This window comes from Bolinopsis microptera, chromosome 2 (genome assembly GCF_026151205.1).
Source record: "Bolinopsis microptera isolate Bmic1 chromosome 2, MBARI_Bmic_1.0, whole genome shotgun sequence".
In the NCBI taxonomy this organism is placed as follows: domain Eukaryota; kingdom Metazoa; phylum Ctenophora; class Tentaculata; order Lobata; family Bolinopsidae; genus Bolinopsis; species Bolinopsis microptera.
Window position 1 is genome coordinate 12,366,751 of NC_087073.1, and position 19,532 is coordinate 12,386,282.

Consider the following 19,532-nt stretch of genomic DNA (forward strand, 5'->3'; position numbering starts at 1 on the left):
TGACCAAGTTTAATTGTTAATGAGAATGCACCCCAGCACTGGGCGCGCGCGGCGGCTTTGATGTTAGCGGCTACAAGCTTGAAGCTAGGCAGCTGCAGAAAAAACGCCGCGCGCGTTCACAGTTTATGGATGGGAGTTACTCTAGCTATGATTAATGGACTTATTAATTAACGGCTGGTGGTGGTGTCATCGTTTGTCGTACTCAAAACGCTTCGCGGTTGCGAATGCCGGCCCATCGAGGAAAATCTTTTTACTTTGTATTTTAACCATTATAAAGTATGATTAGTCGGATATAGTACTGAGTTCAAACAGTCCCCGAAACGAAAAAGCAAACATTTGATTTTTGTTTCGGCGACTGAATCGTTGATGGGCCGGCAAATATTTGTTGTCGAGTAGTGTTGAATACTCATATTAACATGATTATTGATTTAATTTAGGAATTGTATATAACTATCTTTGACCAAGTTTAATTGTTAATGAGAATGCACCCCAGCACTGGGCGCGCGCGGCGGCTTTGATGTTAGCGGCTACAAGCTTGAAGCTAGGCAGCTGCAGAAAAAACGCCGCGCGCGTTCACAGTTCAGCGTACGGCTTTTCGTTTTTGATTTTACAAATGACAAAGCAACTTTTAATGATTATTAATGGAATTATCGGATATTTATAATTCAATATGTATTGATTCTTCTGTGGAAAATAAAAATTGTATTTTACTTAAAAAATTGTATTTTACTTCAGCGTCCGAGTATTGATGCGCTGTCTCCATAAAACTCTATCCGCCATAAGTCCGCCCATTTCTCCAGTGTCGTTGAGACCTGTGTCAGCTCGTAGGCTATCAAGATAGGTCATGGCTGGTCTCCCCCTACTCCACACCCCATGAGTTGGTTCCCAGAGTAGCAAGCGGTTTGCGACTAGTTCTGGGTGCCGGTGGATATGGCCTGCTAGTCGCATCCTGCGCTCTTGGATCTTCATGGTTGCTCTCGGTAGGTTGCCATAGACTTCTTTGTTGGTTTTTCGCTGCTTCCAATCCACATTAAGTGCCATCCTTAGCATTCTAGTGTAGCAGCCATCAATGCCTTTCTTCAATTGCTCTGTCAACGTCCACGTTTCAGAACCATAAAGAAGTATTGACTCCACAGTAGCAACAAATAGACGGATCTTCAGTCCTCTTCTAAGGTCAGACTTCCACATCTTCTTTAGCTTGTGGCAGGCTGCCCAAGCCTTAGCTTTTCTGACCCGCAGGTCCCTCTCTGTTGTTGCTATCCATGCTCCAAGGTAAACAAAGTCTGTCACCTTTTCCAGCTCAATGAAACAAGAAATTTCAATGAAACAAGAAATTTAATTTTAGCACATTTTTACAGAATAAAAAGATGCAAAACAATTCATAAAATATAATGCCCATTTGGTGTATGACTTTTTGTCCTTGACTGCTAGTTTGGTTTTGGAAGGACAGGTAACTAACGGGGCAAGGAATGCGCGTGCCTGGAAGCTTTTGCACACACCGAAACGCTAGTTCAGTTAAGTTTATAGAGACAAGGCTCAGATTAGGACTAGAAGAAAAATTGTAAGCAGACATTAGGGGTTCTGTTTATAGTTGTTATTATAGGTTGCAGTCTTGTTGTGACAAAAAGTCTACACTAAAACATTCTTTGGTTTATATTGTGTAGTTCAAGGATACAAAATGCAGCTTCAAGCTTTCAAGGTGGATATTGGAGAGCTGGCGAAAGATTATGGCCTTTGTATCAATGGTTATAATAAGCTATAAATATCTTAAACTATACAGTGCTAATTAAAATTTCTTTAAACTTCATTCTCAAATTAGATTTTTTAAATTCAAAAGTAAATATACAATAATTTTATTAAAACTTTCTCACACATACTTTACTCACAGGACAAGACTTGGAAAACAGTACTAGCATAGGGTAATTTTAATTGAGATGTGTGTGACCAGCCAGTTATAATGTTTGGGAAATAAGATTTGCGCAGTCAAAATCTTTGACAGTCCAATCAAGCAGGGCGTGATTATGTTGATTCGTTAATAGCGCACGTTTTAGCTTGGTTTCCAGAACAGCTATTGAGACTACTCGCCTCCGCTGTCATGTTCAGAGTCATGAACTTAGTTTTAGTGCCGTTCATGGCTAGCCCAACACTCAGTGCTGCTTTCTCAAGTCTGTCCAGGAGTAGTTTTGCCCATTCAATGGTATCAGTGATAAGGGCAACATCATCTGCAAACTCGACGTCTGCGATCTTCTCGGCACCAATCCTTCTACTCTGTGCAGGCCTGAGAGTGAACCCAGAGTCCGAGTCATCATCGTCTATAGACACTGTCATGATATAGTCAATCATGATAATGAACAAGTACGGGGCAAGAGTGTCTCCTTGCAGTACTCCAGCCAGGATATCAAAAATTTCTGTTATACCATCGGCTGTAACTACTTTAGCCTTTGTGCTCGTATAGATACCCTCAATGAGCCGCACTATGGCTTCTGGTATGCCATATGCTTTCAATATCTTCATGAGCAAACCCCTATGCACACTATCGAACGCCTTTTTGAAATCTATGAAAACCATGGTGCGGTGGCCTTAAGATTTTTGGCTCTAGCACCCTCCATAATTCTTCGTAGAGCAAGGATGTGCGATGTTGTAGAGCGCCAAGGTCTAAAGCCATTCTGGTTGTCCCTTAAAACTTCCTCAAGACTTGGCTTCATCCTGTTCAGCAACATTTTGTTCAGAGTTTTACTGACTATCGATGTCAGAGATATTCCTCTGTAGTTGTCGGTCTTAGTGAGGTCCCCTTTCTTGGCACAGGAACAATATTACTGAGCTTCCATTGATCGGGCATGAGACCATCACATAATGCATCGTTGCAGAACTTCAGGATGACGTCATCGATGTCCACCCTCTTCATCACCTCAGGTGAGATATCATCATCACCATAAGCTTTGCCTTCTACTATCTGCTTTTTGGCAAGACGTAGTTCCTCAATTGTGAACGGGCCATCCTCTATATTCAGTGGAGGGTGTATATTCCTGATCGGAATACTATTGTGGGTGGCTGTCCAAGTAACCCAGAGAAGTGCTTCCTCCAGTTCTCAAGACGTTCTGTTGAGCTGCCCCCTTCCACGAGTCCACAGCTGGGATTTGTCCTCCCTGAAATATCGTTGACAAGCTTCCAGCTTTCCTTGTTCTTACAACGATCAGTAGTATCCTCAACTTTCCTGATCTTTCCTTTCAGGATCTCCTCCTCTACCTCTTTGTAGCAGGCCTTTAACAAATCCTTTTTAGTGGCTACTTCCTCTCTCTTCTCCTCACAAGGCTCCTGATGGTATTGGTCCTTGGCCAAGAACAGTCCCCTCCTTGCACTGTCCACTCTTGGGTCACTTGAGGGGTCAATCTGCTTTTGTCGAGTCTTCTTTGGCAGAAGGCTCTTGTTTGCCGCCTCAATAGCAACCATAAGCTTCCCATAGCTTTCAGTGGCCCCATCATCCTCCTCTACCAGGCCAGAGAATCTATTCCGTGTTCTAACCAATCTTTCCCCTTTAGCAAGATCACCCTGAACTCTACTGTGGTGAGTAGAGTGTTACACTTTGTAACTGTGCTTAGCTTTTCCTAGTATAGTTTTCAGTTAATCTTTCTAGTAAGATAGGAACTGTTATTGATATTTCTAATTGCATTTATTCTATAATGTATTGCATTACAAATTATATACGTTTTCAGATAGATTGATAACAACCATTGTGATTTCATTGCATACATCAGAGCATTAAACAGTGGTAGCAGCAAGCGCAAGCTCAAACTACAACGACGTCAACTAAAACTCAAACTACATCAACTACAACTACGTCAACTACTGTGAGGATGTCAAAGGACACACCATCATTTGATGGGACTGGTTATAAACGGTACCGCCAGCTTGCTAAGATATGGGCAACTGTATCAACGGTGTCAGAGGAACACAAAGCAATGATACTGATCATGTTTCTCAAAGACAAAGCATTAGACATCGCTCTAACCATAGATGAAGAACTTCTTAAGACCAAGAAGGCTGATGCTGAGCCACCTGAGACTAAAGTCGGTGTTGAGCTACTTATAGCCCAGTTAGATGAGATTTACCTAGAGAGTGATGATACTCTTGGAAAATATGAAAGATTTGAAAATTTAAAAAGAAACTCAGAACAGAGAATGACTGAGTTTATCCTGATTTTCGAGAGTCTAGAACGAGAACTGAAGACAGAAGGAGTGACACTTCCTGAACTAGTGCTGGCCTATAAATTACTAAAAGCTGCCAATCTGTCCAATGCAGATGAGAAGTTAGCTAGAGCCACCTGCACAGCTATGACAATGGAAGATATGAAGAAATCACTCATGAGATTGGCTGATTCCCAACTCAATAAATCCAAAGTAGAAGAATCTGACAGTCTTCCTATTAAAGTGAAAGCAGAGCCATGCTATCTAGCTTTAGACAATAGAAAACTTCCAACAGAAGCTGGTAAAAAAGAGACAACAGACTCAAATACTCTCCCAGAAGAGCAAATAATGTTCAATAGGAACAGAACTGGAAACAATGCTAGAGGAAAACAGAGACCTTTTGGTCAGAGGAATGACAACAGACAGGTTTGCTACGGGTGCTACTCTCCAGGACACTGGATCAGAGACTGCCCTCTTAGAGCTCCTTTCAGACAGCCGATGAACTTCCAAAGGCCGCCTTACCAACAACACACCATGCCTAATAACCAACACTCAGGCTACAGACAAGGACCGCCCAACCCAGCCTATTACAACCAGCAGATTCCTTATTATCTGTCAGACATGATTCCCAACAATGAAGAGTTTTACGGATACAACCAAGAATACTATGAAGAACCTATGCCTACAGTGAAACCCATATTCTTCCAATGGAACGTCCGTCAAGAAGAAAAAGCTGCTTTTCTAGCCGGAGAAACTGTCAATAAAGCATTGTTAGACTCAGGAGCAAGTAGAACAGTAGCCGGGGAAAACTGGTATTCATGCTTTCTAGATTCTCTAGATGACGAGACAAGAAGCACTGTTAAAGAATTCCCAGCAGAAATCATCTTTAGATTTGGAGTAGGAACCCTAGAATCTTCTAAGAAAGTGATCATCCCAGTCACAATTTGTACCCACAAAATTCGGCTTGAAGTACACATCGTTAACAGTGACATACCTCTTCTATTATCTTTGAAGTCAATGAAGTGCATGGGAGTACAACTTAATTTCGAGACAGACACCATTACCATCCGTGGAGAAGATTACAAGCTAGAGTTGACTAAATCAGGTCACTATGCGATCCCAATCCAGGAAGAAAACGTGATGGTTCCAAAACAAGAAGCAGATAAGCAGATGAATAGTAAAGAGAGATCTCAAGCCAGAGCTCAAGAAACAAACTCTGATCATAATTCTACTCTAAGAGACTTCAACATTCCAAATCTTGATCCTGAAGAGATAAGTGCTCAAGTAAGACCTGAGATCCAAACCATTACTAGAACGACAGATCAAGAAGAACCACAGGAAACAACAAACAACCTACCTGGTGGAACTGCAGAGCCTACAATAGTTGAAGTTAAAGACACTCCAGAAACAACTATTGAGAGAACTACTGAAGAAGTGGAACAAACAAAGAAACCTCCAAAGGCAAGGAAACCTATGAAGAAAAATGAAGGCTTGATAACTGCAGTAATTGAAGGAGACACAGTGGTATTCCAAGAACCTGATTCGGATACATGGCACAAAGTTCAGCTTAAGTCTAGAGGATACACTGTCAACAGCATGAACAAGAACTACTGGAATGTCATTTCAGAAGACGGAAGTTTTTCCGGGGTCAATTTAGACAAAGTAGACTGGCTACTTGAGAAAGACCCTCCTGAACCTCCTCCCATAGCTGAACCCAATGGAAATGAAGAGAGTATCAAGTTTGCCGAGATGATGTCTGAAGAATTTTTTGTCCTGAGAACAGTGCCAAGCACATACTACAACTAGACTGGTATTTCTGAATGTGTTAAGTTCTACCTATCTTGAGTGTTTCTCTATATTTTTGTCTGGGCAGTCTGTTTAGAGAGAAGTATAGGATTAAGGATGAAAGCATCCTTTGTAAGGACTGAGGATTGAGAAATTAGGCTACAGATATTAAAGGTTTGCAGTTTACTACAAACTGACCTGGACCCAACGGAGTAGGCTCTTGAGACTTGAGAACTCACCATACTTCAGAATGCCTTTTAACATTGTAATGAACAAAATTTTATAACATTTTAATGGACATTGTTAAATTATTAATTTATTCAATATTTAGCTTATTCTTCTAAGTTGTTTTTTTTTAACAAGCCTTTTATACTTTTGAATCGATGTTGTTGTTGTTTTAGACTTTTGAATTGATTTATCTATCACAGTTAGTAGTTCCATACCTCTGGGGTTTTAACTTTTATATTTTAGACTTAGATAGGGTGGAGATTGTTCTAACCAATCTTTCCCCTTTAGCAAGATCACCCTGAACTCTACTGTGGTGAGTAGAGTGTTACACTTTGTAACTGTGCTTAGCTTTTCCTAGTATAGTTTTCAGTTAATCTTTCTAGTAAGATAGGAACTGTTATTGATATTTCTAATTGCATTTATTCTATAATGTATTGCATTACAAATTATATACGTTTTCAGATAGATTGATAACAACCATTGTGATTTCATTGCATACATCAGAGCATTAAACATTCCGAACTTCAATTGCATACTTTTTTTGAAGCTCACCATCCGACTTCAGGGCACTATAATCATAGTTAACTTTTTTCGGAGGCCTGTGTCCTTTCCTAAAGCTAACTTTGATCTTACACACTACAACTCTGTGATCAGATCCCAACGACTGAAAAGTGTTGTAAACTTCAGTGTTCTTTAATGAGTTTTTCCACTTCCGCCGTATGAGGATATAGTCAATCTGACCTTTGTTAAGTGTCCCATCGGATAAGAAGGTCCACCTCTTGTTGACCTTCTTTCTGAAGCGGATATTGGTAATTTCCATATCGCACTCCAGGGCAGTGTCTCTCAGTAGCTCTCCATTCCGATTGGTACGAGTAAGAAAGTACCAACGGGAATCTTCTTCACTCTCCTTTCCAAGCCGGGCGTTCATATCTCCCTCTGTGATCAGCAGGTGGTGCGCTGGCACATCATTCATAGCCTGTCTAAGGGTGTTATGGAAATCCTCCGCTTCTTCAACTAGTGCTGCCTTGGTAGGACTATAGGCAGTTATAGTTGTGAGTCTGGGATTTCCGTTGAAAGAGATAGTCAGCACCCTTGAGCCATAGGGTTTAATGAGGCTGATTGCGCTGTATGCTCTTCTAGTTAGCAGAAAGCCCACTCCACCAGTGGCTGCTCCTGCTCCATTCCTCCGTGCTGATACAGTTACGAAGCTAACCCCCTCCTTGAACTTTTCGATCTTGATCGGCTCCTGGTGGACAATCCTATGTTCTTGGATCCCAAGGATCTCCATGCCACTCTCCAGAAACTTAGTCACGAGTTCAAGGCGCTTGTAACCTTCTCTAGCAGTTCGGACATTAAATGTCCCTACTAGAGCTACCTCACTACAAGAAACCAATGCATCCCCATCCTTTTTTGTTGTTTTATGTTATTTTTTGTGCCGGGTGAAGGAGCCGGCATATCATCTGTCACCCCTCTCCTAGGGAGTTTTAGGGTGAGAGAGTCATCAATCCGGTCCCCTCCGACATTTGAATCAGTGGTAGGGACTTTAACCCTAGTGTTATTATAAGACATCATCAAACTTTTCAATGGCTGGTGTCTCATGCGCAGTCCCCTGCACATCAAGTGGCCGGACGCCACTTGAGCGTTAAATGACTTATCCATCTTGGCCACGTGAGTAACAACTTCCGCTAGAACACTTGTTGCTACTAATTTGTGATGATGTCCTGTCGTTGTATTATTTCTTCTTTCTTCACCAATTCCAATAAATGACTATACGCTTTTGTCCCAAAGCTTAGGGAGATTAGAGTGTGAGCCAAGGCTCCACTTTTACGGGAGCTAACCTTCCCCCTGACTACCTCTTTACCCCAGGCATGGGGGGCCGATCTTGTTACCAGAGCGTGGTCCAGTTTACCTGGGTCATAGAAACAAGGTCAGAGGCAAACGGTCAATACCTCTTTATATTAGCTACTGTTCACTCCACAGCCGGGGGAGTCACTGATTCTCTGCACCTCTCTTCTCTTGAGGTTTAGAGTAACAAAATGCAGCCACCTTATTTGCACTTGTATCACGTGGTGACCCCCACTGTCGCTTCACTATAGAGTTTCTACGATACAGGGGGAGCCGCGCACGTGTGACAAATTTGCACCTTGCTCTAACCAAAGCCCTTTCGCTTGCAATATAGTATATATATATAATATTATATTACTTGTGAAACTTACCTGGGGACCTCAGGCTATCATGTTCATGAACTGGTGAAGAAAAGAGAAATGGAACCGGATAAACTGCATTTCATACGATCGGGTACAATTCACTCAATAGACAAGCCAATCGAGTGATGATGTGTGTTGTGGCTGTGGTGCGGTTTTTAAAGATGGTAAATGTTTATGCATACCACCTTGCACTAGCTTTTCTTGTTTTCGCTCCATATGAGCACACGAAACTTCATAGTTTTCGCAATATTTTGGTTTGATTTCATTTTAGGCTATTTAATTGAAGTGTTGGGGTGATTTCATACTAAACATGAACCATTTAGTGTGCAGTGCCCTGAATAGAGGGATTATTATTCACTATTATTTTATATGTTTTAATTGGTCATTAGAACCGCCTGGCACCATCCAGCTTTCAAGCACATGTTTACGTCAATTATTACTAAAATTAATATACATTTTGCTTTAATACAATTACATGTCACATTATAATTGAGTAGTTGAATGAAACCTGTGCTACAAATGTCTACGCATGACGCAGAACTGCGTACTGCCTGAGCGGTACTGCTGTTCACAAATAAAGAGCTCGCGGTTTTTGGAATCTGCTCTCCTTTATTATATTAATTATATTAATTAGATCGCAGTGCTCACGCGCGACAAAATTAATATCTTTTGAATTATTTTGCTTCTGAAATTTTGGCTCTAGTAATTAATAAATGTGACATGTAACTGTAAAATAACAATTAAATAGATCCTGTGCGCGGCGCTTACGGCTGCACCTAAGAATTGCTCAACAATTGTGGCTGTGTGCGCTGCGTACTGAATATGTGGTTGAAATTGAAATTTGAATTTATTTGTGAATATAACATTAAATGTATTGATTGTTAATTGTTATGTGGTAAATAAAATTTTTTTCTTTCTTAAAAATTTTTTTCTTTCTTAATCAATCGTATTACCTTTTTTGTTTCAATGACTTATTGACCAGTACATATGCAGATCTACCAACAGCTTGTGGTCAGTGGCGTAACGTAGGACCACGTTAGCCGGACTGCAGTTAATAGCATGGCCAAAGATGGTTCCTCTACTCAATTGTAGAAGAGAACTCCCTTAAATTATTTGAATGCAAGGCATCTAAATGCAACGTCATGCCACTGCTTGTGGCCTATAGGTATCTTTGCCCGAAAGCCCATGTTAATGCTTTCCTAATTAATTCCAGTCAACATTTTAAAATTTGTTCCCTCTTTTCTGCAGTCAGATATTTGTCGCCCACAAAAAGAAACTACTGCACGTGTTACTTGCCTGCACAGCAGATGTTTTCTGGGACATGGTTGAAGTTACTATTTTTAGGGCTGGTACGACAGCAAGAGGTTTAATTGATAATTTTCCAAATGTTGCATGTTTTATTCTTGTATTTATTAATAATTTAAAATGCTACTGTATAAAACAATTTGGATAACATTTTACTATTGATTTCTATTTTTTTCATAGGTCAGAAAATGTTTGACTTCATCGACAATTTATTGTCTGGCAATGAAGACACTATGGCCTACATCTGCAATGCTGTACTCCTTACTATTTTATTCATCACTTTTGTCTTCATCTTCGTCCTGTTCCAACAGAAGAGCCTGAACAGATTGGGTTATAAACGAGAATACATAAACAAGAATTATGTTAATGTTCTGTACAGTAGTAACTGGAGGGATGATGAACTAGCTGTGCTGTTGATAATACCTGGTAATCCTGGACAAGCCGGGTATTATCAGGAGTATATGGATTTAGTAATTCTACATAGTGATGAACAGTTTAGGGCATGTGTAGTGTCTCATGTTGGACACAGTCCTGCCTCGGATAACATATTTAATGTCAGGGATCAGGTGGGTTCTTTGTAATATTAACCTGATTATTCAATTTGTTTACAACAGATGAATCATAATAATGGCGAAAAATAAATGAATTGAACTGAACAAGTTCTTTCCTCACCTTGTTGAGTATATCATTTGTATTTGTTTACCTTTACATTTTCAGATAGAGAGTAAATTACAATTTATCACCGCAAAACTGGAGCCGGGCACAAAGATCCATCTGATTGGTCACTCTTTTGGTGCTTACATAGCTCTTAAACTCTTTGAAAAAGGTATGATTTTCATTTTTCAGAATATTGCCTATTTTATTATATTGATAAAACGTGTTCTTTTTTCTTAGTACAGAAAATACTAATGTTGACATATCATAGCTTTTCTAGAATTTTCCCTAGAATGTCTAGGGAAAAATAAAGACTCGATGTAAACTGGAATCTTGTAATGTTACTTCAGGTATTAAATTGGAAAAATCGATACTTTTGTTTCCAACGTTTGATAATATGGGTCAGATGCCCAAAGCAGCAAATCTACGAATGTTGCTGAGATGGCAATCTCAAATCACCGCTGTTGCTTGGCTTACTGAGCTTCTGCCGGGCCAACTGAAAAACAAAATGATCCAGTTTTATTCAGCAAAGTTTTCTAAGAACATCCAGGTGAAATTTTGACATAAGTACAAAATTTTCCAGATTCATAGGGTGACATAATTTCATTGGTCGAAGAACAACAAATCAAACAAATTAAAAACGTTGCTAAAATATTTCTTTCAGGACCACATGTCTGCGACTATTGCTGAACTAATAACTCCTAAGTCTTTGAACAATGTATTTGGACTAGCTACAAACGAAATGGCAGTGATAAAGGATCCTGATTTTAAACTGATAAAGAAATTCAAAGATAAGCTTGTGTTTTATTATGGTATGCACGATTTGTGGGCTCCTTTGGATTGTCTCAGAAAGCTTAGAAAGGCTGTGCCTGCTGTAAGTACATCATACTTTGTAGTTTTTTCGGTTTCGGTTTTGACATGTAGTTGGGTTTAATGTTTTAAGCAATCTACGATTATTTGGTATTCTTATAATAAAATGTTTAGATATTATGAACATGTTTTCAAATACAGTTCATCAAATTATGAAAAGATATTTCAGGTCAACTTTCACATCGCTGATGAGGAAGTCTTGCATGCTTTCATGTTCAGCTCATGTAAGAAAGTTGCTCTAAAAACTGTTGAGTTTCTTACTGGTAACACTAGGTATGATATTAACAATTTGATCCCAAACTTTGAAGAGGTTGCTGCAGCTGCTCGTGCTGATGGCGATTTGGAATATGATTTTTGCGATGATTAGGAGAAAAAATGATCAAATATGATTTGATAGTTTATCGGTATCAATACTTGACAGCAGTCGTTATAATATTTATGTACAAATCTTGCTATAGTTTTGTAATATTGTACTGATTGGAAATTTTGATAATTTTGAACATTTGAGAAATGATTTGAAATTTTTTGAGGAGAACATTCTACCAATGATTCCTTTAATAGACATCTAATATCCGTCTTTTTATTTATCTATGATCTACTTATTATATAATCATTCTAGTTTAGAAAGAATTGAAGTCTAGATAATATATCCTATTGGAATTTTTACCTCTATTTATTTGTTCTAATTGTAAAACTTGGATGTCTTAATCATTGAAGTACTGTATTGTATATCTTCTGTTTACTGTATGTTTGGTTGAGTTTTGATTTAAAAGTTGTAAAAATTCTTTTTATTATCTCAGTGAAATATTACAACTATCGTTAGGATTATACCTTAGTTCCCAAAAATTTGTGTGCCATTATATTGAGCACAATTTATTTGAGCCCGAAAAATTTGGGCAGAAAATTTGAACTCATTTGGGCGACCGAAAATTTGGGCACAAATTCTTCGAAAAATGAACGATTTTCCACTAAAATTTCAGTTAGATATTTGCCTCAGTTCATTATTATTCCTTATGTTATTATTCCTGTCATTTTGCTTTCAATTTTAAACATGTAGGTGTGTCAGCTCAATGGAGGAGTTTCATCAGACAATGTGAAAATTGATACCCGCTTGACAGTGATCCGTGAAGTACACTCTCGTTGGATCAACGAACTTTTTTGTATATTTAAAAGGGAGGCCAGATGACATAAGGAAAGGCTTTGAGAAGTCGAGTATAACTGATGCTTGTAGATCAGACTTTACGGTGGATGATAATCCATTTGCAGATCTTGTTTAAATCTCTAGCTATCCATACCTCTAGCCATTTGTTTTATTAGTAGCTGTTAGCTATTCCAGTTATTTCTATTCATTTAAAATATAAGCCTTTTTACTTGGTCAAGCCATGAATGACAGATTAGAAAACTAAAATTTCAAATATTATTTCACTTAGATATGAAGAAAAAGCCATCTTTCTATAGATTTCAGGGCCACAGGCCAAATGCCAAAAGTTTGGTTAGCAACAAATTTAGCAGACGGAAAAGATTTATGCAATTAATTTGGTCTGCAAAAAATTTGGGCGAGAGGCCCGCTCAAATTTTTTGTCGCCCAAATTTTTGGGAATTAAGGTAGCTGTTTTTAAGAGATAAATTTCCTTTTACAAATATGTCAAACATTGGTCAGCTTGGGACTCAAAGTCAGTACCATGAAAAACGATAGTGTTGATTTCAAGTAAATGGATACAGTGCAAATAATAAGAAATACAAAGAAACATAAATTGCCGCTAGTTTATGTGTTAACAGTTATGTGGACTATAATAATTGGTCTTAAAAATGACGAAAATTTGTTAATTTGATTTACTTACCCAGTTACAGTTCTGCTTTATCTAAGAATTAAAATACCTGATCAAATATTTAGGTGCAGACTGCCAGAATGATTTGAACTAAGACGAATATCTAGTGTTCCACATAACCTCTCCCAGTTCCCCGCTATGCCCCTTATATCAGAGGAGTTCGCAGAGAAATACCAGGAGTATAGACTTGTGAGTGTCCCTGAAACTGTGTATTATATTCCAAACTTCTTAACAAAAGATGACGTTGTGATGCTCTTGGAAAAGGTTTATAATGTGCCAAAACCAAAATGGAAGAATCTTAATAATAGGAGATTACAGAATTGGGGCGGTCTTCCACATCCTAAAGGTACGTTGTCTATTCTGGAAAAATTTAATCTTTGGGATGGAATATTGCTGATTGTCTGGACATATCACGTCCCAAACTCCAAGATCTTTAGGACAACTATTTTTCGCCCTTCTACTAATTGTTCATTATCCGAATTCCGAGTTATCAGTATTGGCTCCCTTTTGTTGCCCAATGAAATATAAACATAACAATATTTTCACGCAGGAATGGTGCTGGAATCTCTCCCACCATGGCTGCAAACCCACTGTACCAAACTTGAAAAAGAAGGTCTCTTCTCTGGAACCCACATAAACCACGTACTGGTAAATGAGTACAAACCTGGACAAGGAATCATGGCTCACGTGGACGGTCCCCTCTTCACACCTCTCATCGCCACCCTCAACTTAGGGAGTAGCTGTCTCCTTAAATTCCAGACCAGAGATTCAGACACTGATCATCTTAAGGATGAGTTCTCCTTGTTCTTGGAGGAGGGCAGTGTCCTGGTACAGACAGGCGAGGTGTATGAGAGGTTTCTGCATGGAATTGAGGAAGTTGAGGAAGATTTGGTGTCGGAAGATGTAGCGAATTTGGGATTGTGCCATGGAGTTTCTGTGGGGGATGTTGTGAAAAGAGGGACGCGAGTTTCTTTGACTATCAGAAGCGTTCCAAAAGTGGTTAAATTTAAACTTAGGCTGTGATTTTTGATAGTTCTGTAGTATTAAGAAGTGTTTTTTAAACTTTAAGTTGTCTTTTTTTAATTTGGGTACCGAATTATCAGCAGTTTCGTTAGTCGATGAGGTTCCAAGACTGAATATTGATTTTTGCCGCAAATCTTTCAATTATTTTCTACACCAATATTTGGATGTCATATTTGACAGGAAACTATAACATTAAAATACTCGACTGAATGTGAAAATTTGGTTTTGTTAGTAATTATAAAATGTAATATTTTTAATGTTGTTTCAACGTTACAATTTACAGTGTTGAATTGCTATTGACTGAACACACGAGGTTGTATTTTAGTAAGCCATGATTGGTGGAATAAAATGTTTGACAATCTATTTAGTACACCATCTAACAATTATAACGCGATTCCTTCGTTCATAATTTTGCTTGATTGGTCAAGTATGTCGTTGTAATACCAGTATTTTTGTCGTTTTTATTTTTAAAGTATTGAGCTAGATTTGTTACTGAATCGTCATATCAAAACCTACGAGAACCTCCAAAGAATTATTCGATTGAGCAATAGACGACCAAGTTACAAGCCGATTAAGGCTGAGCGAAGAAGAATTATAATAATACAGTTCCACAAGTTTTTGTGATTGTAGATGATCAGCTGACGGTCATGGACAAGTTTCGGCAGCCAGCTCAGTTTACCATTATTACGTCTTAATTAAGCCTGAAAGAAATTACTGGGTCCTTGGCAGATAAACAAAGTCACCCAGTATATCTAATACAAAGTGGCTCCTGGTAACATAGCTAATAACAATGCCAAGCTTCAAGCAACAAAGAAAAGTACAATCAGGAACAATAGATTGGGACCTAACGTCGGTACAATGAGTCACAGCCTGCCACCTACCCACACCCTTGCTTGTTTGCTGTATAGTCATTTCCTTTATTCGATATTCGTTGTTTTGTTGCTTGAGGTAATCTGGAACTTCTGGAAAATGGGAATACAAAGTGAGAACACAAAACTCACTCTAAAAGTGATAGGTAAGTTGTACCATTGTGGTGATCTATCAATATTCACTGTTAGAAATGGCTTTCCTTTAACCTCACCATCAATTTTTGCAATGGTGAAATGGCAGAGAATTTTCAATTTTGTACAGTTTTCGTAATTTCATGAGAGGACATCCTTTTTTCGTTCAGACATTAAAGAAAGTATAATTACCCTCCAATAAAGCAATAATGTTGAATGTTGCTTAATGTTTCCAGGAGCTGGCTACCCTCGAACTGGAACGTACAGCTTGAAAAACGCTCTCCAAATCCTTGGCTACAAATGTTATCACTTTGAAGACATATTCACCACGCCAGGCCACGCTCAAATCTGGTGTGACTACATTGAAAACAAGGTTGAGAGTGGACCACCTCTTAGTAAACTTTTGGCTGGATATGATGCCGTGGTAGATTTCCCCCACGCGCTGTACTACAGTGAGCTCCGGGCACTGTGTCCTGACGCTGCAGTCCTCCTTACTAAACGTGATCCTGAACTGTGGGTGAACAGTATGACACATTTACTGGAAACTGGTAATACAGTCAGGAGGTACAAGTGGATCTTGAAATACTTTCTAACCAATCAGCTTGGTCAATATATTGTCATCGGTGATTTTATCCACAAGAAAGCGTTTGGTGAAATGAGCAGGAAGGAACTTGTGGAGTCGTACAACTCTCATAATAAGCTACTTGAATCAGATCCTGGTGTAACTGTTATGGATCCTAAAGAGGGATGGCAGAAACTGTGTGCCGTGCTGAAAGTTGATATCCCTGATACCCCATACCCTCATCTGAATTCAAAGGCAGGTTTATTGAAGATGCATCTGATGAAGAACATAATAAAGTGTACCTTCTTCTGGTACATTCTCCCTCTGTGTGGCATTATTCTGGCGTTTTATAAACTGTTTTAAGTATGAAAGTACATTTTTGAAGTTCATTTAATAATGTAATTTAATATTCAAATACTAGATTGTGTATTATTTTCCTCTTAATTAAAATCCAGATTCATTAAAAATAATTACCATTTGGCAATTTGATTTTGTTCGTCGAACATTTTATTGTTTCATAGCTGAGAATGTTGTTACGATGGTGTGTTAATATATTTGAAAACTCCTAGATAGTGAGCAGGAGTGCAAAGGACTGCCAAATACTCTGTAGGGGGTATAAGGAATCGTTTATGATCCTGTACAGTGTACAGTGTACAGTGTACAGTGTACAGTGTACAGTGTACAGTGTACAAGCAACTTTTGACTTTTATTTGTATGATTTCTAATCACAGATTCATTGCTATAGAAAGGGAACTTTTCCCGACTTCATCCGAATGTTACGATCTGTTCAGCTATCTTTAATTACTATCTGACTTAATTGAGTTCACCTCATCCCCAATTTAACTGTTGATCAAGTTGTAATCAAGACTTAATTAGTTAATGATGATCAGTGACGATAATTAGTGACCCATTATTTAGCTATGACAACAGATTATGTGGGGTCTGTAGTGTGCGTGAAACTAAGCAATGGCAGTTCCATAAAAGGTCGAGTAGTTAAGATAAGTTCAGCCACCATATCTCTCACCGACCTACCCGGGAAACAGGTTTGTTATGCCTCCATTTCTTTGTTAGTTTCTTTAACATATTATTATAATTAAAAAAGTCCCTCAATAGACCCTCGTGGTTTCTCTTCTGTCATTATTCTCCGTTGCTTCCTTTGTGAATATATAATCAAACTGTCTAACCTCCTAGAAAAACAACACGCTAGATCTCTTTAGTCATGAGATTACAGATCTCGATATCGTCTCTTTACCTTCCTCTCGACAAAATCAGTGAGTTCAAGTTTAAGTAAAGTATATCTTCCCAGTTCCCCCATTAAAACGTTTGACTGTGCCGAATTTCATCAGTACTGCACTGGGTCTACATTCAAATTTGGTGTAATCGTTTGTCTTGTATTTATATGTGCAGATTGCAAAAACACTTAAACGTAATGAGAAACGCCCTATAACTGTACTCTGCATTTGGCAGGGATCCGAAGCAGATAACGATAATGAGACGGGACCAGAGTCCGGGGCGTAGAGGGAGCTCACCAAATGAAATGATTCAGGACAATATGACACGCAAGCAGTATAAAAAGGTAAACGCTTACCTCTTTATCCATTTGGTATTATCTCATTAATTTGGTGCCATGATATCATTGAACGCTAAACGAGAAACGCTTAATATGTGTGATGATTGCAAGTTATCGTTCTGTTTTTTGTTGAAACCATTGTTACAGTCACGTTTTGTGACTGCCGCAATTTACACGGTAGTTGCCGTTCAAACCACCATATAACATGTGTGTGGTGCCAGACAACCCGAGACAGTTCACAAAAGGGTCTACATTTTGTTGTTGCTGTAACGCGCTGCAACAAGTTCTATTGTGTCATTCGCGCCGAAATTGACGCGCGTTTGTCGTGCGCGCGCACTGTGAAAATATAATATTGGGCATTTCTAATATAAGCTTTTGTTAACATTTATTAACCGTGCAGGAATAATCGCACGTTTATGGTATCCGAAACGATAATCGTCTGTTGAATGCGATTATCTTTGATATAAACGATAAACGCACGACAACAGTCGTAAGTGATATAGTCACATCACCTCGATTACCATTAAATTCATATATTCGTTCATGTTTTAACTCAATTGTCAATATCCTCACAGGGCGATACCTTCTCCGTGTCCGTCCAGAACATGAACCCAGACTTTGACTTTCAATCGAGCAACAAAATGTTCCAAAAAGATACCATATTTGACGAGTGGAGGCAACAGGACGGTGGTCTTCCTAGACTAGGCAACCCTGACAAACTGAAGCCGACCGAGATGGTGATAGAAAATGTGGCACCCATCCACGGACCTACATTTGATGGCGACTTTACGTCTGACGATAAGATACCTCTTGTGGGACTGAGTCTCTCTAAGAGGATAGCACTGTTTAAGAGGGCCATAAACTGCGGTCTGAGTTATAGTCATGTTGTCAGCGTAGCTGGAATGTCTGTTGCACAAATGGTCATTCAGGTACATTTCTTGTATTTCTGTATATATTTTGACAGTAATTTTTGCTCACTATTGGCCATTAGTAAACAAACAAACAAACAATCAATAAATCTGCGAATATTCCAGACTGTTATAGTAAATTGCCCGTGACTCTGTCATCCTTCTAATATAAAAATTAACTTCAGGTTCTGGGCGGAAGTTGTCGTGTCAGTTTCAACAACCACAACAAGCCACCCGTAGTTGCCGCTTTGGTGAGCAGTGGAGAAAGTGGTAAAGTGGCTATCACGGCGGCTCTCCACTTGTCTCAACATGGTGTTAACGTTAAAGTTATCTTGTTTGCCACCCCCAAGGGTTGTGATGGCATTGTTAACATTCTGCATAAGTGCAAGTGTGTACTAGAGAACGGTCTCCAGGGGCTTCCTAATATTATTGACATCATCATCGACGGGACCCAGGTTATTATGAACATATAGTCATTAAATTTGTCTTGAAATTCATTTCATAAGTTAATTTTAGATTTACAGTTCGTCAATAATCATTGTCAATTAAATATTACAAATTCTCGATTTTACCAGGACCGTAATACCTTACTAAATTGGCCGGAGTGGATGAACACGGTGATAGACTGGACGGAGCAGAGTACAGTACCAATAGTTGCTGTTGACCCCCAACATCCTCAGCAGATGCCACGTAATCCTACACCTCCTAAATTTACCTGCGCTCTTGGGGCTCCTCTTCTCACTCAAGGCAAGGTATGTATCAATCCCCGCTCATCATGTAGAAGTGACCTTTCGTGTACTAATATTCTATTAGAATTGGACCGATATTTAACATTTCTTTTACCTAACATAGCATTTTGGCCTTATTCCAAATTTTGACCTACTTGATACAATATTAATATCAACACAATAATATTTAGGTTGGTAGACTGTTTCTAGTGGACATTGGACTCTTTCCTCTCGCTTTCAAAGAAGAAAACATTCCTTATAGATCACCCTTCTTTGATAAGTTCGTAATTCCACTGAATCGGAACGCAAAACAGCGCATCAACAGTAGTAACAGTGGATAACTCTGCGACATGACCCGTGACCGACAAATCAAATTGTCAGTTGTCGTTTTAAAGGACTGTGTTTTACTCGAATCGGTGGTGTGATGAGTAGTCATTAAAATGATGACAGTTTTCTGATGTTTCATTTTACTTCGGCTGTTTTTGGTCGAACTATATATACGTATATTGCCGTGTCGTTAGTGTCGCAATGCGTAGCAAACCGATGTTTTTTATTTGTTTGAGGTTACCAACAATCATTATTGTTTTTAGTTTTATCAAGTTTGATAGTATTTATTTCTTTGTTGACAAAGTATAAACATACATTTTACAAAATGTCAAGTTACAACCTCATTTTACT

General features: G+C 38.8%; 5 protein-coding genes across 5 annotated transcripts; 4 read left to right on the forward strand and 1 right to left on the reverse strand.

Annotated features, from left to right (window-relative positions):
- Window positions 1-6,705: 6,705 nt before the first annotated feature.
- Window positions 6,706-7,485, reverse strand: LOC134826795 (craniofacial development protein 2-like). The gene has a single exon (XM_063839294.1). It carries the CDS (start codon window positions 7,483-7,485, stop codon window positions 6,706-6,708), a length of 780 nt encoding a protein of 259 aa, XP_063695364.1.
- Window positions 7,486-9,893: 2,408 nt separating this feature from the next.
- LOC134826443 (lipid droplet-associated hydrolase-like) lies at window positions 9,894-12,585 on the forward strand. The gene is made up of 5 exons (XM_063838818.1): window positions 9,894-10,275; window positions 10,427-10,535; window positions 10,714-10,913; window positions 11,028-11,237; window positions 11,403-12,585. The coding sequence occupies exons 1-5, from the start codon at window positions 9,898-9,900 to the stop codon at window positions 11,598-11,600; spliced, it is 1,095 nt and encodes a 364-aa protein (XP_063694888.1). The 5' UTR covers window positions 9,894-9,897; the 3' UTR covers window positions 11,601-12,585.
- Window positions 12,586-13,116: 531 nt separating this feature from the next.
- On the forward strand, window positions 13,117-16,437 carry LOC134826444 (uncharacterized). The gene is made up of 3 exons (XM_063838819.1): window positions 13,117-13,408; window positions 13,613-15,100; window positions 15,323-16,437. The coding sequence occupies exons 2-3, from the start codon at window positions 14,944-14,946 to the stop codon at window positions 16,009-16,011; spliced, it is 846 nt and encodes a 281-aa protein (XP_063694889.1). The 5' UTR covers window positions 13,117-13,408; window positions 13,613-14,943; the 3' UTR covers window positions 16,012-16,437.
- Window positions 13,201-14,085, forward strand: LOC134826798 (alpha-ketoglutarate-dependent dioxygenase alkB homolog 6-like). The gene is made up of 2 exons (XM_063839295.1): window positions 13,201-13,408; window positions 13,613-14,085. The coding sequence occupies exons 1-2, from the start codon at window positions 13,201-13,203 to the stop codon at window positions 14,083-14,085; spliced, it is 681 nt and encodes a 226-aa protein (XP_063695365.1).
- An 80-nt stretch (window positions 16,438-16,517) lies between the features above and the next one.
- Window positions 16,518-19,453, forward strand: LOC134811106 (enhancer of mRNA-decapping protein 3-like). Its single transcript, XM_063817832.1, has 7 exons — window positions 16,518-16,691; window positions 16,840-16,919; window positions 17,116-17,224; window positions 17,794-18,147; window positions 18,312-18,581; window positions 18,702-18,878; window positions 19,046-19,453. The coding sequence occupies exons 1-7, from the start codon at window positions 16,569-16,571 to the stop codon at window positions 19,193-19,195; spliced, it is 1,263 nt and encodes a 420-aa protein (XP_063673902.1). The 5' UTR covers window positions 16,518-16,568; the 3' UTR covers window positions 19,196-19,453.
- The last annotated feature ends 79 nt before the right edge of the window (window positions 19,454-19,532 follow it).

Coding starts and splice junctions, on each gene's coding strand:
- LOC134826795 (XM_063839294.1), bottom strand. CDS start 7,485: ATGGAGATCCTTGGGATCCAAGAACATAGGATTGTCCACCAGGAGCCG.
- LOC134826443 (XM_063838818.1), top strand. CDS start 9,898: ATGTTTGACTTCATCGACAATTTATTGTCTGGCAATGAAGACACTATG. Junction 10,914..11,027: donor AGTTTTCTAAGAACATCCAG/GTGAAATTTTGA, acceptor TATTTCTTTCAG/GACCACATGTCTGCGACTAT. Junction 11,238..11,402: donor TTAGAAAGGCTGTGCCTGCT/GTAAGTACATCA, acceptor AAGATATTTCAG/GTCAACTTTCACATCGCTGA.
- LOC134826798 (XM_063839295.1), top strand. CDS start 13,201: ATGCCCCTTATATCAGAGGAGTTCGCAGAGAAATACCAGGAGTATAGA. Junction 13,409..13,612: donor CGGTCTTCCACATCCTAAAG/GTACGTTGTCTA, acceptor ATTTTCACGCAG/GAATGGTGCTGGAATCTCTC.
- LOC134826444 (XM_063838819.1), top strand. CDS start 14,944: ATGAGTCACAGCCTGCCACCTACCCACACCCTTGCTTGTTTGCTGTAT. Junction 15,101..15,322: donor ACTCACTCTAAAAGTGATAG/GTAAGTTGTACC, acceptor TAATGTTTCCAG/GAGCTGGCTACCCTCGAACT.
- LOC134811106 (XM_063817832.1), top strand. CDS start 16,569: ATGACAACAGATTATGTGGGGTCTGTAGTGTGCGTGAAACTAAGCAAT. Junction 16,692..16,839: donor CCGACCTACCCGGGAAACAG/GTTTGTTATGCC, acceptor CTAACCTCCTAG/AAAAACAACACGCTAGATCT. Junction 17,225..17,793: donor CACGCAAGCAGTATAAAAAG/GTAAACGCTTAC, acceptor ATATCCTCACAG/GGCGATACCTTCTCCGTGTC.